The 14,748-nt window shown below is 39.0% G+C and overlaps 2 protein-coding genes across 4 annotated transcripts; one reads left to right on the forward strand and one right to left on the reverse strand.

Moving 5' to 3' along the window:
• Window positions 1-22: 22 nt before the first annotated feature.
• chmp2a (charged multivesicular body protein 2A) lies at window positions 23-2,750 on the reverse strand. Its single transcript, XM_043253494.1, has 6 exons — window positions 2,588-2,750; window positions 1,810-1,977; window positions 1,545-1,724; window positions 1,316-1,446; window positions 1,091-1,152; window positions 23-1,007 (listed from the first exon to the last, which is right to left on the reverse strand). The coding sequence occupies exons 2-6, from the start codon at window positions 1,975-1,977 to the stop codon at window positions 886-888; spliced, it is 663 nt and encodes a 220-aa protein (XP_043109429.1). The 5' UTR covers window positions 2,588-2,750; the 3' UTR covers window positions 23-885.
• Window positions 2,751-3,320: 570 nt separating this feature from the next.
• Window positions 3,321-14,613, forward strand: fbrs (fibrosin). 3 transcript variants are annotated; one of them, XM_043253486.1, is made up of 19 exons: window positions 3,321-3,732; window positions 4,851-5,472; window positions 5,724-5,915; window positions 6,601-6,633; window positions 7,241-7,270; window positions 7,357-7,402; window positions 7,612-7,942; window positions 8,059-8,270; window positions 8,417-8,622; window positions 8,718-8,762; window positions 8,902-8,988; window positions 10,253-10,321; window positions 10,423-10,461; window positions 10,566-10,637; window positions 10,799-10,952; window positions 11,247-11,327; window positions 11,502-11,585; window positions 12,033-12,240; window positions 12,359-14,613. In XM_043253486.1, the coding sequence occupies exons 2-19, from the start codon at window positions 5,164-5,166 to the stop codon at window positions 13,839-13,841; spliced, it is 3,681 nt and encodes a 1,226-aa protein (XP_043109421.1). In that variant the 5' UTR covers window positions 3,321-3,732; window positions 4,851-5,163; the 3' UTR covers window positions 13,842-14,613. The 3 variants fall into 3 exon arrangements, with proteins under 3 accessions (XP_043109421.1, XP_043109422.1, XP_043109423.1); XM_043253487.1 differs by lacking the exon at window positions 11,247-11,327; XM_043253488.1 differs by lacking the exon at window positions 10,566-10,637 and having other exon boundaries at window positions 10,423-10,452.
• The last annotated feature ends 135 nt before the right edge of the window (window positions 14,614-14,748 follow it).

The following is a 14,748-nucleotide window of genomic DNA, read 5'->3' on the forward strand; positions in this document are numbered from 1 at the left end:
GCAAGAATTAGATCACGTCATAGTAAGTGTGAAAAATGTTTATTGAACCCAAAAAAAAAAAATGCAAAATAACATTTTTTCAAAATATACCACCTCTTGATTCGCCATGAGATAAATACACTAATATTTCTTGTTAATTTTCAATAACTTTTAGATAAAACAACCTTTGGAAAACTGCTTCCGAGTTTCTTTTATAATTGAATGACCGACGTTATTGTAAGATGTTGCCTTGCACAAACTTCAGAGTTTACGAAGGTTTATGGTTTACCGAACAGGCCAGGGTGTGGGAACTAGAGATTCAATCACTTTGAGAAAAAATAGAAACCACCACATTTATTATACGAAGATATTTACCACTAAAAGATCAAGATGAATATATTATTAGAAGATGATGATAGTATAATAGCACAAGTATTTAAAAGGTAATCTTCTGATGTACCCTTATGAACAGATTGAAAACTGGAATGACTCCATTTTGCACTATTTATATAAAAGATCAGTATCAATATCTGTGTTTATTAAAATGAAGATATGATGTGTTTTTTATAATAATGAATATTTAGTGTTAAAGTTCAAGTTGGATTCTTGGGGTAACAGATTCTTTGTTGATTTGATCTCCTTTATAAAGGATTTGTCTAAACAGAAGGCTTGAGATGAGCCTGATGCATTGCATCTTCATTTGGGTTACGCGTTTGGTAATATTTATACAGCACATGTCATAAAAGAAGACAGAAAAACAAAAAAAAGACGCATTAAAGCGCCTAATGTCAAGAAAACACAGCATTCTCATCCTCCCTCTTTTCTTTGCATCAGTCTACATTTTAGTGAAGCGAGCTTTGTGCAGACAGTTCTGAATCGAAACCTTTACTCAGAGTCCTTTCATTCTCAGTCTCTCCTGAGGTTGTTCAGCCTCTCCTCCAAGTCAGCGTCGGCATCCGCCAGTGTAGCCTGCGGTTCAGCTTTCTTCCCAGCCGCAACCGAAAGGCTTCCTCCAGTAGAAGGCAGATCTGTTTGAATTAAATAATAGAGGTAATATGAGAAGAACTTCAGAGTGTCGATTTTAGCATGACTGTGGACTTTTTTCGCTTACTTGAAAGTTCATCGGAAAGATTCAGACCCAGCTCATCCAGAACTTGAGAAACAACAGCATCACTACATTCAAAGCAAAAAGAGCACATGTCAGGAAATACATTATTATTATTATCATCATCATGATCAATGTCATCAACCTTGATATCTATTTTTCTGAAATGTTTAATAACCAGCATTTAAATTATAATTATAAACATCTTTATCGATAATCCTATTTTCTCACCTCTCCTCTTCGTCGTCTTCGTCGCCCATTGCGTCGTCAATTGCATCGTTCATCATTTCCTCCTTCATGTCCATTATTTCACTTTGGCGCTCGAACTCCATCATGATCTTCTGAATCTGTGGCAACTTCAGCTGCATCCAGAGGGAAATTAATTTACATCAACAAATGCATATTAACAAGCGGCCTGCTGGCAAGAGAAACACAAATTGAAATGTTACAGCAGATATACCTGTCTGTTCATGGTGGCCATAGCTTTGGTAACTCCTTTCATGGCCTGCGCCATGCTGTTGTTTGATTTGAGGGTTTGGATTTTAAGGCTGACAGCTTGAATATTGGCTCTCATCATGATGAATTTCTTGACATATCGTCTTGTGCGCACCAAGTCCTTAGCCATAATCTTCACAGCATCCTGTCAGAAAAAGATATTACTTGCACTCCAGCAAGACTTTATGTCTGGCAGTGACGCCTGGACGTCAATTTAAAACTCTCCTTACCATCTGTCCTTGTTTGGCCATTTTCTTAATGTCAGCAATTATTTTCTTTTCCTGTTGCTCCAGTCTCTGTCGTTCTCGGTCTAGATCTCTCATGGCTCGATTTAACGCTCTCTGATTTTGTCTGAGCATCTCCTCTGGAGTCTTTCTTCTTCCAAACAGGAACTCCATCTGACATAAATACAAGAGAGACCGAGAGTGAAAAGACTGTTAGAAGCTGAAGGAAAGTTTGAAGGGTTTCCAATCTGTTAAAAACCCAAATGGCACTACAAAGAGACAATTAAGGAAAAAGGAATTCAGATTTCCACATGTGATTTGATGAGAGCCACGTGATGCCATCACATCATTGTTTGCAGGTATGTCATATGGGACTATTTGAACAAGTGGTTTCTATAGCTACTGGCAAATTTAAATATTTTACATGCTATGAATCCAGTGACATCACCTCTACTGTAATAGCGGTCATATTTGTCCGTTCCTTCGCCATTTAATATTGAGCAAAATTTGAACACACCCTATTATTCAGCTTATGTATGTGTTATATCCTATGAAAGACAACGAACCTGGCCATTTAGCACAATTAACACTAAAACCTTCTCGAAACATTTAAAAACACAACGACTGTTCACACAGAAACTTTGAAAAATAGCACCTTAAATGAATAATCGTTTATAAAATTAGCAATAACCTTCACAAATAAAAATAGTACTGAAATCAGTTGCTAAAAATTAGCTAAAGAAAAGAAAGAAAACCCGGCGGCCTATATCGCTCTTATTTTTACCTTGACTTTTCTTTATGTGGAAAACGTCCACCAGAGATACCAGTAGCTGAACAGGCCAAATATCACGACGTCCTTTGTTTCTTTTAAACCTTATTTAAAGTTAGCGTTTGTCGATCCACCCGATTGTTTTCCCCACTCTAACCTCTTCCGCATATAAATGTCAATACTTCCTTTGTATAGGGCTACGTCACAGGAAGTGCGTCATAAAATACTTTCCACAAACAACGGGACATAAAACTCATTTACTTTTTTAAATTATAATATTCTATTGTGTGTGTGTGTGTATATATATATATATATATATATATATATATATATATATATATATATATATATATATATATATAAATCTTTATTTTTATTAGCTTAATTTCATATTTGTAAGTAAAATAACTTCATAGGTAACCTCCAAGATCCATATTTAAAATAAAATATAATAATATATTATCAAATAAATAAGAAATAATTAAATTATTATTATTAATAATAATAATTTTACCCGCATTTTCCCCAGAATACAAATATAAATACGTGGTTTCATCGGTTAATTGTACATATATTTCAAATACGTTTGGAAATATAATTTAACACTTGTTTATACACTTGTTTTGGATGCTAAGAACAAATGTGCAGCAAGAACAGCTGAGCAGAAGTTATTACACCGCGCTTCGATGGCAGTAGATGGCAGTACCGTCGTCACATTCAGTACCGCCTGCTTTGAGCGAATCAACAGAGGAAGAAAACCCGACAGAAGCACACAATGCAGTTTGACTGCTACGGGTTATCCACCCAGGCTTCATGTATGCCTCAGCTTCTCAAATAAAATGAAGAAATCCATTTGTCCCGTTTTGACGATCGGGACGAAAAGCAGGCTTTCGTGAGTCCGTTTTCACGTTACGCTAGAGGAAAAAACAGCTTCTGCTGCGGACACCGGCGAAATCTCCAGCTTGACCGCACACAGTGGATCGCACAGCGGGCCGCGGAAGGAGGTGCCCAGCCTGCGCTGACGGGGCTGCGCTCAACATCCGTGACGGTGCAACTCCAGCCCGAGGCCTTGGGGCCTGTCGTATATTATTATCGTTTTAAATGGAGGCTCGGGTGAAAGCAGAAGCCAGAGGAAAATGGCCCTTTTTACAGCGCGAGTGGTGGGTGTGATTGAAAATATAGTTGTCGTTTTGTTCGTGTCTGCGTATACGGGCATCGTTAATGAAGCAAAACAGAGCGGGTTCGTTTTATTCAAAAAATAATGTAATGTGTTTTAAACTTGAGTTGAGATTAAAACCCATCGCAGTGTCCCCTTTTCTCCTTTGCTCGTCATAGAGAGCTAATAGGCTAGTATCTCGAATCATCTTACGGTTTTAGTTTTTAAATTAATAGTTTGACTAACGTTGATAATTACAAGTCGTGTTACGTTCATCGGTTGTATTCGTGTACTGATCTGAGAAATTCGTTTTATTTCCTTCTTAAATGTGAAGTGCAAGATGGGGTGTCAACGAACCACAGGCTACATGGTTAGCTTGTTTTATTGGAGTCATATTAAATACCTTCGGCCCCCTCGACAGATGTCCTAAAAGAGAAATAACGATCTAGACCGCTGTAAAACGAATGATTGATCTTTTAAAGATCAATCTTTAAAAAAAAATGACATTTGATATGTGGTAAGGTGGTAACGTTAGCGTTCGCTCGCCTGGTTGTTGACACTGGATATGTAATAACCGTTAAATAGTTGTCAATATCACAATCGAGTAATTTTCATAATGCCATTTATAGTATAGTAAGCAAAACCGTTACGAATTTAGTCGCTTAAAACGAATGTGTTTTAATCCGCGGTCCTAACCAGGTTAGCTAACTAGCAAGCTAACATCGTCAGCTGAGAGAGCGATTTAACTCGTCGCTCCATTAACCGATTTATTTCCTTCAGATTCAGGAATAAGATTAGGCCAATATATTTTAGTCTATAAAGGATCGCTTTTGTGCCACTATTGAGCTTTGTTTGCGCTGATCATCTTCCTTTTTTAATAAAGTTTAAAAAGACTCAGCCCTAACTTAAGAGGTAGAAATATTGTCATTTATGCCATGAAAGCGTGATCGTTATACTTCCTCACTTCAGTGATGTTCATTTTAGTCTTGCTAATTTTGCCTGTTTAAAAAAAGTGCCCTTTCAGCATTAAATCAGCATATTTTTAGTTAACCAGCCATGTTGAATCTTTAAAAACCCTACTGCGCCACTGATCGGTAGTTTCTCTTTTTTTTTCTTTCCCAGATGAAAGTGACAATGTCTTGACAGAAAGACAGTAAGTGGAATATCTAGAAGCTTTCATAATCGCTGTGTTATTGGATAAAACAGGCCCGGTGATGCCCAGACATGACTGTACTCAGACTGCAGTGTGCTCACACCATACAGCCTCCACTGGACTCGATTAAATTATAAGACGAGGAGGAACCTTAAACCACATTTTCATCCGAGATCCACAACACTGGTCCTGGAGGCGCTGGTTTTTATTCAGTATCAGTTGTAAAGTCCCCCAGGCCGGACCAGGGTGTGTTTTTATTAAGTGCCTTTGTCGGACATTGACATGGACGGTCCCAGTCGAAGCGGAGGCTTCAGGCAGAGCCGTCGCTCCCGCTCGCAGCGTGACCGAGAGCGGCGGCGGAGGAGAGCGGATATCGCTGAGCACAGGGCCTCGTCGCCATCCTCGGCCTCGGACCAAGAACTCTGCAGGGGAGACTCGCTGCTCCGCGCCAGCGGAGGAGAATGCAGACCGGGCTTCCCCGGGGCTAGACACCGGCCTCCTCGTCGGAGGAAACGAGAATCGGTGTCTTGCGAGGAGGATATCATCGATGGATTCGCCATAGCCAGCTTCATAAGCCTAGAGGCCTTGGAGGTTTGTTTGTTTATCCTTCACTGACTAGTCTTGTATTAAGTACTGCAGTACAATATGCTTATTAGACGTTGAGCTGTTTTGCATGTAATTGTTTGTATAAAACACGCCGAATATGTACTCGCAGATATTAAAATTCAATGTGAAACTGAATAAACGGCAAGGTCTCTGTATAGAGCTATATTATATTAAGGTCTCCGTATAGAGTATATTTGTTGCATTAATTAACATGCTGTACTGTGTTATTTTGATAGATGGACTGCTCCCTAAAGCCTCCAGAACGTTCTGGCCTGTTCATGGGTAGAGGAATCAAAAGGAAGAGAGGCCTGGATGAAAACGGAGGGCCTCTGTCGGAGCCGGAGGAAGGACCGCCTGCTACTTACACCAACAGTTGGGAGCAGCGTAGAAAAATCAAATCTAAACTGAAGAGAAAGGGAGATGCCAAGGTTAGTGTTTTAGTTTCATATCACTTTATGTTCTATAAACACCAAAAAATAAATTTGTGTACGTGCAAAGACCCGCGGAAAACTGTAATGTTTTGGGTGCAACAAGCAAACATTTTTAAAATAGTCCTGTGTGGATAAGTCTGACACACATCAATTGATCATTTTAAAAACCGTTTTCAATATTGAGCGGTCATGAAGTGTCAAGAGCCTTTTTGTTTGGTAAATTAGACGCAAGGACTGGTCTAAACAAAATTTGCATCACGTGTGAATATGCTTCTTGCTGTTCTAGCAGCATGCAAAAAAAATCTTTTAACTGTACAGATGCTGGGAGAGCCAGGAGATCCATGGCTGATGTATTTTCATGTTTGTGGTTATATAATCTAAATGCAACAGAAATTGCAATTAATAGGTTTAAAAAAATAATGCCAAAAGGAACAACTATTTATGTTTATCAAAGTTATCATGTTGTTGGTATGTCAGAATGGCCAAATATCAACCAATTATTTATTTATGCCTAAATGTCTGCATGTAACCATCTACTTTTCGATGTCCTTTATAACGCAAGACAAAATAAATTTAGATCTGCTATATTTTTATTGGGTTGTTTTAATTACATATTTGCTACTATGTAACTATTTGTTCACCCTGGTTTGTATTCATATTTTTCCCCAAATGTCTGTTTCAGGTATCTGGGAATCACATGGAGACAGGATATATTGTGAGTTGTTTTGTTTTTATTTGCTCAGTCTTTACTCAAATTAGTTTGGTCTTTCAAAGCATACATATTGTTTACACACACTAACATTTAACAGTTTGTGTGCTAAGACTGTTTAATGTTTTTGAATGACTAGTATTACTATTACCAAGAAAGAGTACATTTCACAGTAATATTATGAAATATTATTGCAATTTAAAATAACTGTATATTTGAAAATGCAACTTATTTCTGTGATAGCAAAGCTAAATTTAGCAGCCATATAGTCGTCAGTTATTCTATTGTGCTCATTTTGTCATTAAGAAACATTTATTATCACTGATGAAATGGTATTGTGGAAAGCATGATGCGTTTATTCAAGAAAAGCTTGATGGTATTTATTTATTTAACAAAACAACAACAATTTGTAACAGTGTAAAAGTCTTTACTGGTTGGATCAATTTTATGAATCCTTTGCTGAATAATATCAAATACTATTTTCTTTAAAAAAAAAAAAAAAACCTAAATCAACTAAATGGTTGTGTATGTTTTAGTGTATTAAAGATGATGTATCATAAACAATGGAAACTGTTGTTACATTTTTTACTTTCTCTTTATTTTTAACCAACAGTGTGATACAGAAAGTGAATCAGGGGATAAGGTAAAAATCTTTATTATTCTTGAATGTGCTTTATGTATTTTGATGAATTGTACTGTTTCGATAAAGGCAATTTTTCCACTGTTTAGGCTTCTGACAATATGGAGCCAGCATTCATCGTCTGCACAAGAGAGGGTAAATGTCTGCTGGCAGTATCAGGTGTATATATTGGGCTGCTAGATGGTGCATTATGTAGGAATAGTGATGTTTATGCCATTTGAATTTGACAGTTGTTTATTGTTAATTAATTAAAATGCAGCCTACATGGAACTGTTATTTTTGTTGTCATAAAGCGTGAAAAAGAACGTTACATACGTTACATTGTAGGGATCTCTTTTCCACAGCGGTTAACTCCAACTCTGCAAGCGCTGCTGCGGGCAACGGTTGCCCTCTCTTCCTCTTAAATAGCTCGCTTCTGTCAGTCACACCTCGGGTCTCTGGTCTGGAGAGGAGTCAGGAGAGGAGTATGGAGCAGCCTTACCCTGAGCCCATCTCTACCTCATCCTCTCTGCCTAGCCTTGCAGCCCATTCCACTGCCTCGGTCTCTAACTCACTTCCAGAGCAGCGTAATGGAAATGGTGGTCCCTATCACCGGCATGATCCTAGCCCACCACAGCACAAACACAAGCCTTTCCCTTTCCCTGGAAAGTCACAACCAATTTACAGCAACAACAGGTCAGTGCAGTAAAATTACATTTTATGCCATTATTTAAAAGCGAGCGCGTATCTATTAAAATGAAAGACAGATTGCATTTACTAAACAAATGATGTGTTTTTGGTTTTTCCATCAGGAGCAGTACCTCAGGCAAGCCTCCATCTTCGTCAGCCTCTTCATCAATTAGACCACCTACTCCTGCTACAAGTGCGTCCCTTGTTCGAGGCCCAGGTGGTGTTGGGACAGTAATGCCCTCCTCTCGACCAAGTCCTGGTGCCGTCTTTACGACGTCCCCCAACCTTCCCCCACCACCTCCTCTCCTGCAGGTGTCACCCCACACTTCAACAGGTAAAACAAACTTTACCAGACATTATGTGAGAAATACTAAATACTAACGACTGTTAACTGGATTAGCAACAATTTTTAGTGACAATGAAATGAAATTTGTGTTCATGTTCAGAAAGATGAAGTTCTTTTTTCTCTTTGATTAATAGATCAGGACCTGACGGACTCAAATGCTGGCTCTGCACCTGTAGGACCATCCGTGTCAAGCTCGAGCTCTGGGACATCTAACAGATCCTCCCAGGCCCAAACGTCCATCCCTACAATGGCCTACCAGTTCCATCAGCACAATCACCAGCACCAGCATACTCATACTCACCAACACTTCTTACATCCCACAGCTGCACCACAACCACTGGTGAGGAGTCAACTTTAGCCCATGACTAGTTTCAAAAAGCGGCTGATTATGAAATTTCACACTTTGAGATTTATCTTCTGCTTGTTGTGTTTCAGTTTGACAAGTATCCAAGCAAAATAGATGGTCTCTTTCGAAGCACAGTAAGTTGGGGTTTTTTTATTATTTAATATAATTTCTTTGTTGTTGTTTTTTTTTTTGCTGTCAGTATAGCACGTCTCTGTAGAATATATAAGTGCTACTAGTTTGTGGTTATTAATGATTTCTTTTCTCTTCACAAAGTTTTTTCCTCCGTACCCACCACCCCCAGTGCCTGTTCTTCCACCCACAGGACCTTTCAGATCATTGCACGGAGCTTTTCAGCCTAAGGTAAGAGTTACTTGTTATTTGGAATTAGTTTAAAATATAAAAGCTTTGTGTATAAATGTTAATATCATCCTGAGGAGATATGTTGTCTGTCAACCACATGAGAGCATAAAAAGGACAAGCACTTCATCAAACAGTAGTCAGCATATTTACCTAATGTAAGCAACTGTTCAAAAATTAAGATTAATATTTTAAATTGGATAGGATGCATTAAATTGATTATAACGTGATATTAAAGGAATAAATGAACTGCTATTTATTTTAACATGTTGTTCATAAAAGAATCCTAAAAAGAAAATGTAATTTTTTCCACCATTCTAATATAACGAAAATTGTTTTCAAATTTTAAAATAGGCCTATATTAAATTGCTGTAATGTTTGACAGTGTACTTTTGTTGCTGCAAATATTTAGGATGTTTAGGATATTTAATTAAATTATATAAATATTCTATATTTAGAATATTTAGGATGTTCACTATTAAATAGTTTCTTAATTGCATGCATATTGTCTGTTTATTAGTACTTATTAAGCACATATTAATGCTTTATTTTGCATGACCATATTCTACATTCCTTAATCCTACCCCTACATCTAAATTTCTCGTCTACTTACTGTTTTTTGTTTTGCTTTTACGAACAAGGAGCTTTTTTTTTATTATTATTTAGTAGTGAATGTTCCCTATTTCAAGTTTTAAGTGTCACCATAAATATTAAGTTTCATTTATAAATGTTTTTGTACTAAAAACATTACTTTCACACAAATTAGTTGGTTGGAGTTTAAGATATTTATAATAATCTCAAAATAAGGACTTGATATCACTTGATTGCAGGTTCATCAGAATTGAAATAATGCTTGTGGTTTATTACAAAGACACAAACACTCAATTTAGTATGAATTTATGTATGTATGAATGAATGATAAAAGGAATTTATGAATGACCAACCTCTGGAGTTAAAGCTTATTTTATGTTTGCTGTCTTTATAATAAAGGTTTTTTTTAACAGTAATATGTACTACAGGCATGTTTGTGTTGTCCTGTGATGGAAGAGTTTATGGCTTATATATTGTAAGGTCAGAAAATTTGAATATGTTAAAGGTATTCATTTTAAAAGTTCAAGCACAATCTGATTTGTAAGGATCAACACTTTAAGTTAAAGCAATGTTTGGCACCAATCCAGCCACATTTGGTCCTATTTATAAGCCCATTTATGAGCCCATGAAGTGGCTTTGAAGAGTTTGTTGTTATTGACAGCTTGTTGCCCTTCAGGGACCTGCTCCAGAGATGGCTGCTGGTTTGGGAGTTGTACCACCCCACCTTCCACCTAAAGCTCCAAGGGTAAAAATGCCCTATCATGCATATTTGCGTCAAACATCCTAATTGTAACTTTATAGAGATTATAGAGACTTCTAAATAATGTATGATGTTCCTGTTCACAGTTAACAGACCCATTTGCACCACCACCAAAAGTCAGTAATGTAAGTTTAATCTTATGTTTTGTACTTGATTTATTTTAGTTTTTGACCATTAAATCACTAGCAGACAATTGTTTTCTTACTGTATTTGGATTATTTCTTTACAGAAACCTGGAAAATGGTGCGCTATGCATGTCCGTGTTGCTTGGATGATTCTAAGGCATCAAGAAAAAGTCAAGGTTTTTGTGTTTATCTGTGATTTATTTTTAGCTCTAATGCGTTAAGGCCAAAAATTACAAAATGGTTCAAATGTTATGTTTTATTTTTCCTTTAATGAGATGTTTTAAAATAAGTTGCATCAGTTCTGTTGACCATATTTTTCTTTTGCTTTCTTAATTAGTTTATGCATGCTGATCCACAAAAGCTGGACTTCCGCAATGACCTGTTGCCTCGACTGCCTGGCCCTGGTATTGGTGGACTAGGAGGTTTAGGACAACTTGGTGGTCCCCTTGCCCCAACTCCTGATCTTACAAGACCAGGAAGCCTGTTCACTGGTGGGTTATGCTTACACTTATCTCTGCAACCAATTTAGGAATTCTGCAGGTGATATAAGCCTGTGGTTGTACTGATGCTATTGCTTTTAAGCTATTGAAGTGGGTTGTTTCTACCTGAATAACACATTCAGAGCTAAAGGATTATTACAGCACTACTGTGCTGCCGTACAAGGGCTCTAAATTAGAAAGCCTTAAGGAGGATATAAATCACAAACTTGGCTAAATGTCAACACTCAATGGTAGTCCATTTATGGGTGTTAAAGATTTTGTCTGAGTTGACCCATGTCTTCTCAGGTGGAGTCAATCCGTCCTCCACACCATTCATGCCTCCATCAACGCCCCATTCCTCTTTCCTCACCTCAGCAGCACATCTGGGTAAGAGACTGTCTCTGAAAAAGTAGGGGCATCAAAAGCCAATGTTACCCATGCTGCTCTTGTTGCTCTGTGCAGATCTGTTCTTCAGGCTTGCTTCATTTGCTAGCTTTGTAGAGCATAATTTCCTCTGCGTCTAGCTGATTTTATCACTAATGACCGGGTTTCGTGTTACAGACCCATATGTTCGTACATCCTCCTACCCTTCTTTGGGAGCCCTGAGTTCTGGTGCCTTTGGAGGCCTAGGCAGCCCCACAATAGGTTTGTCATGCTAATTTGTTTATTAAGAATATGTATTAATCAGATGACTCTAACATTGGTTCTAAACCTTTTTTTTCCACAAGGTAGTTCTTATGACTTACTCATTTTTAAAATATATATTTTATTCACAACTTGGAATTACTTGAATGTATATTAATTTATAGGAGTTATAAGATTTCATCAGTTTACTGCTTCTCAAAGAAAATAAATTTTCCAAACCTTGATTTATCTTGATATTTTGATTCCTAGTTAATTAGACTGATTTTAAATAGTCGTCTTTAGGCCCCAAGTTTGCAAAGGCCCCCAGTGGACAATTGCTGCTCTAATTTGTGTGTTGGTTTTCCAACATTTCCTAAGCATTTTATTACAAGGTTTTGCATAAGTTAATTTAACTAGTATTTTCAGTCACATTCAAAGAATAATCAAAGGTCATACACTTTCTTTTAGTTGCCAATGTTTTTGGACATAAGACTGAGCCCTCTGCAAGTACTGTTGGAGGACTGGGTAACCCCCATGATCCATGGAATCGTCTCCATGTTACCCCTGCCTCTTTCCCCTCTGGATCATCCTGGGTGAAAGGACCAGAGAAAAGAGATGATAGAGTAAAGGATATGGAGAGAAGGGAACCGACTCATATAAAAGATGAAAAGGACAGGTATGACATGACATAAATTATTGTTGTTATTAGGTAGTTTGATTTGAAAAGTGGATTGAAAATTAATTCTGTATTGCATCTCACAAATGCTTAATTGGTTTAATACTGTTTCACACAGAGACAGTCTCTTGTATGGACGCCAGCCAGTGCGAATGTCACCTGGTGTCCCATCCCTCAAGCATCGCAGCAGCACCCCCAGTTCACATCTAAATGGCTTGGGCCCATTGAGCGGAGGTGGAGTTCAATCGGATGGCCAAAGCAGAGAGCGTGAAAGAGAAAGAGAACGGGAGTCAGACAAGAGACAACATTCTGCATCCAGAGCACCAGCGTCAGCTTCTTCCGCAGCACCAGACAGACCTCGATCTTCAACATCATCTATTCTCACTAGCTCTCCTTCTAACGTCCCCTTAGCCCCGTCTCCTCTGGATCTGATTCATCGACAGCTACCGCACACACTCGTCACAGAATCCAGCCATTCTTCACAACGAGAGAACAATGGTCCAGCGTCTTCTAGTTCGCTTTCAGTCAAGAAACCCGATCGTACCACAACTCCAGTATCCAAACCTGCACTTGGTCTGACCTCTGGGTTGCTTATGCCCCAAGTCAAAGTCAAAGAAGAGCGTAAAGAGGAGCCTGAACCAGTCACTATCTCCATACCGCATTCTACTGTGCCTTCACACAACTTTGAACGGCTCAGTAGTCGGCACCCACACCATGCATCCACCCCTTCATCAACCCTCTCATTGACACCTACACCTGGCATGCCTCTACCTCCAACTCCCCACCATCCTCTGTCCCTCTTAGATCGTCCACGGGGTATTGATCCCTATCTTGGTGGTGCTGGAGCTACAGCCGGACTGGTATTGGGTGCCGATCGTTTCCCACCACATCCACATGGTCCTCCACAAGGTCATTCCCAAGCCACTCACAGCTTTCCCTGGGATCCTTGGAGGGATCAGCGCAGGGAAGTGTTGGCTCTGAGGTCAGATCCTCACCTTGCACTTCGCTCTGATCCACACTTGTCTAGACTTCTCCAGCATCAGCAGGTACATCGTATTTTGGAGGCCGAGAGAGCTGCAGTAGCGGCAGCAGCTGTGGCATCTAGCCCGCACCATCCACCTACCTCTACATCCTCTGCTTCATCCTCAGCAGGCAGGCCAGAGTTCGGTTTGATGTCCCACCAATTCAATGAGGTGCAACATGATCAGTTACTGCGGGAAGACCTGGAGAGAGCACGGTACTTTGGGATGCATGCCCATCCGCACCTGGCTACCCATCACCTTCCTAGCCCGTCTCATGCTGCCCACCTAGAACAGCTTCACGCAGGGCTGCTATCCCACCCTCACCTCCAACCAGCCTCTGCACAAGCATCACATCATCCTGGCCTCTACTCTAGACTGGGACCTCTGCATTCACATTCTCACGTACCTAATGGCATTCTAGCCAAGGCACCAGGTCTAGTTGGGCCTTTGTCTGTTGGGGCTCCACCACCTCTCATTCCATCTGTGAACAGATCTTCCACTCCACCCCGTGGGCCCAGACTTGGCCCAGCAGGAGACTTGGCCCTTTTTACTACACATAAAGACGGCGAGTCCAGATAGTACTAGGTACAGCTCGAGGACCTTCCAGAACTGCTGTGCTGAAGAAACTGCTCCTTAAATGGCAAAATTTTGCAGGACACTCAAAAAGAGCTTAGCTTCAGTGACCATACACAAGTGTTGAAACATCCTGGGGAGTGAACAGATACACTTCCCAGGGCTGTTTGATATATTTATCCACTGTGGTTAAGTTGGTGCAATTAAGGTACTCTCTTGCTGTGCCCAGGTTTTAATGTAGGGTTTTCTTTACAAAGAGGCCTGTGGATGTTCAAAGACTATTCATTATTAATATGAAGAGAGGTTTTGTTGAAGAGTGATGGATCAAAAATTGTGAACTTGTCTTGGTGAACTTAAGAAAAACCTACTGTAGAGTTATGGTCCTCAGCTTTGTGTTTGAGGAAAGAGAAAGAGGCCCTTGCTGAAGTAGTCAAGTACTTCTCATTGTCTAAATCAGCACTGATGGGAAATGTATGAATGAAAAGAAACACATGGTCCACATTCTGCTTTATATATTCAAGTCATCCATCAGACAACTTCCATGAACATCAGAATGAACTTCTTTAAGATTTATTTTATTCTTTAAAAAAAAAAAAGTTATTATGAACTGTACATCTTGTTGGATAATATTTTAAAAGTCAAAGGGAAAGAACTGTCTCCCATTCATTAGTCTGACTCGGTAGAAGAGCTGGGCCAGAATATAGTAGAATAGTGATATTGCTTTTGTAATAATTATTGTTAACATTAATTACCTTCCATAATAAATATATTCACTGTTTATGTTATAATGTCATGTTTCAGGTCTCACCAAATGCACTCACTTGTTGAAATGAGTCTGTGATGATTATTGCCTAGCATAGCACTACAGTGATAAAATGCTGGTTAGGTTAAAGCCTGTGTACTGAGGATGTAT

The sequence above is a fragment of the Puntigrus tetrazona genome, chromosome 12 (assembly GCF_018831695.1).
Source record: "Puntigrus tetrazona isolate hp1 chromosome 12, ASM1883169v1, whole genome shotgun sequence".
Lineage (NCBI taxonomy): Eukaryota > Metazoa > Chordata > Actinopteri > Cypriniformes > Cyprinidae > Puntigrus > Puntigrus tetrazona.

What these genes read in the sequence shown, in the direction of transcription:
- chmp2a (XM_043253494.1), bottom strand. Translation starts at nt 1,977, where the DNA reads ATGGAGTTCCTGTTTGGAAGAAGAAAGACTCCAGAGGAGATGCTCAGA. An exon ending in TGGCCACCATGAACAGACAG is followed by an intron (nt 1,447 to 1,544) that starts GTATATCTGCTG and finishes CTCTGGATGCAG; the next exon opens with CTGAAGTTGCCACAGATTCA. An exon ending in TCTTTCCGATGAACTTTCAA is followed by an intron (nt 1,008 to 1,090) that starts GTAAGCGAAAAA and finishes TAATTCAAACAG; the next exon opens with ATCTGCCTTCTACTGGAGGA.
- fbrs (XM_043253486.1), top strand. Translation starts at nt 5,164, where the DNA reads ATGGACGGTCCCAGTCGAAGCGGAGGCTTCAGGCAGAGCCGTCGCTCC. An exon ending in AGAGAAAGGGAGATGCCAAG is followed by an intron (nt 5,916 to 6,600) that starts GTTAGTGTTTTA and finishes TGTCTGTTTCAG; the next exon opens with GTATCTGGGAATCACATGGA. An exon ending in ATAAAAGATGAAAAGGACAG is followed by an intron (nt 12,241 to 12,358) that starts GTATGACATGAC and finishes TGTTTCACACAG; the next exon opens with AGACAGTCTCTTGTATGGAC.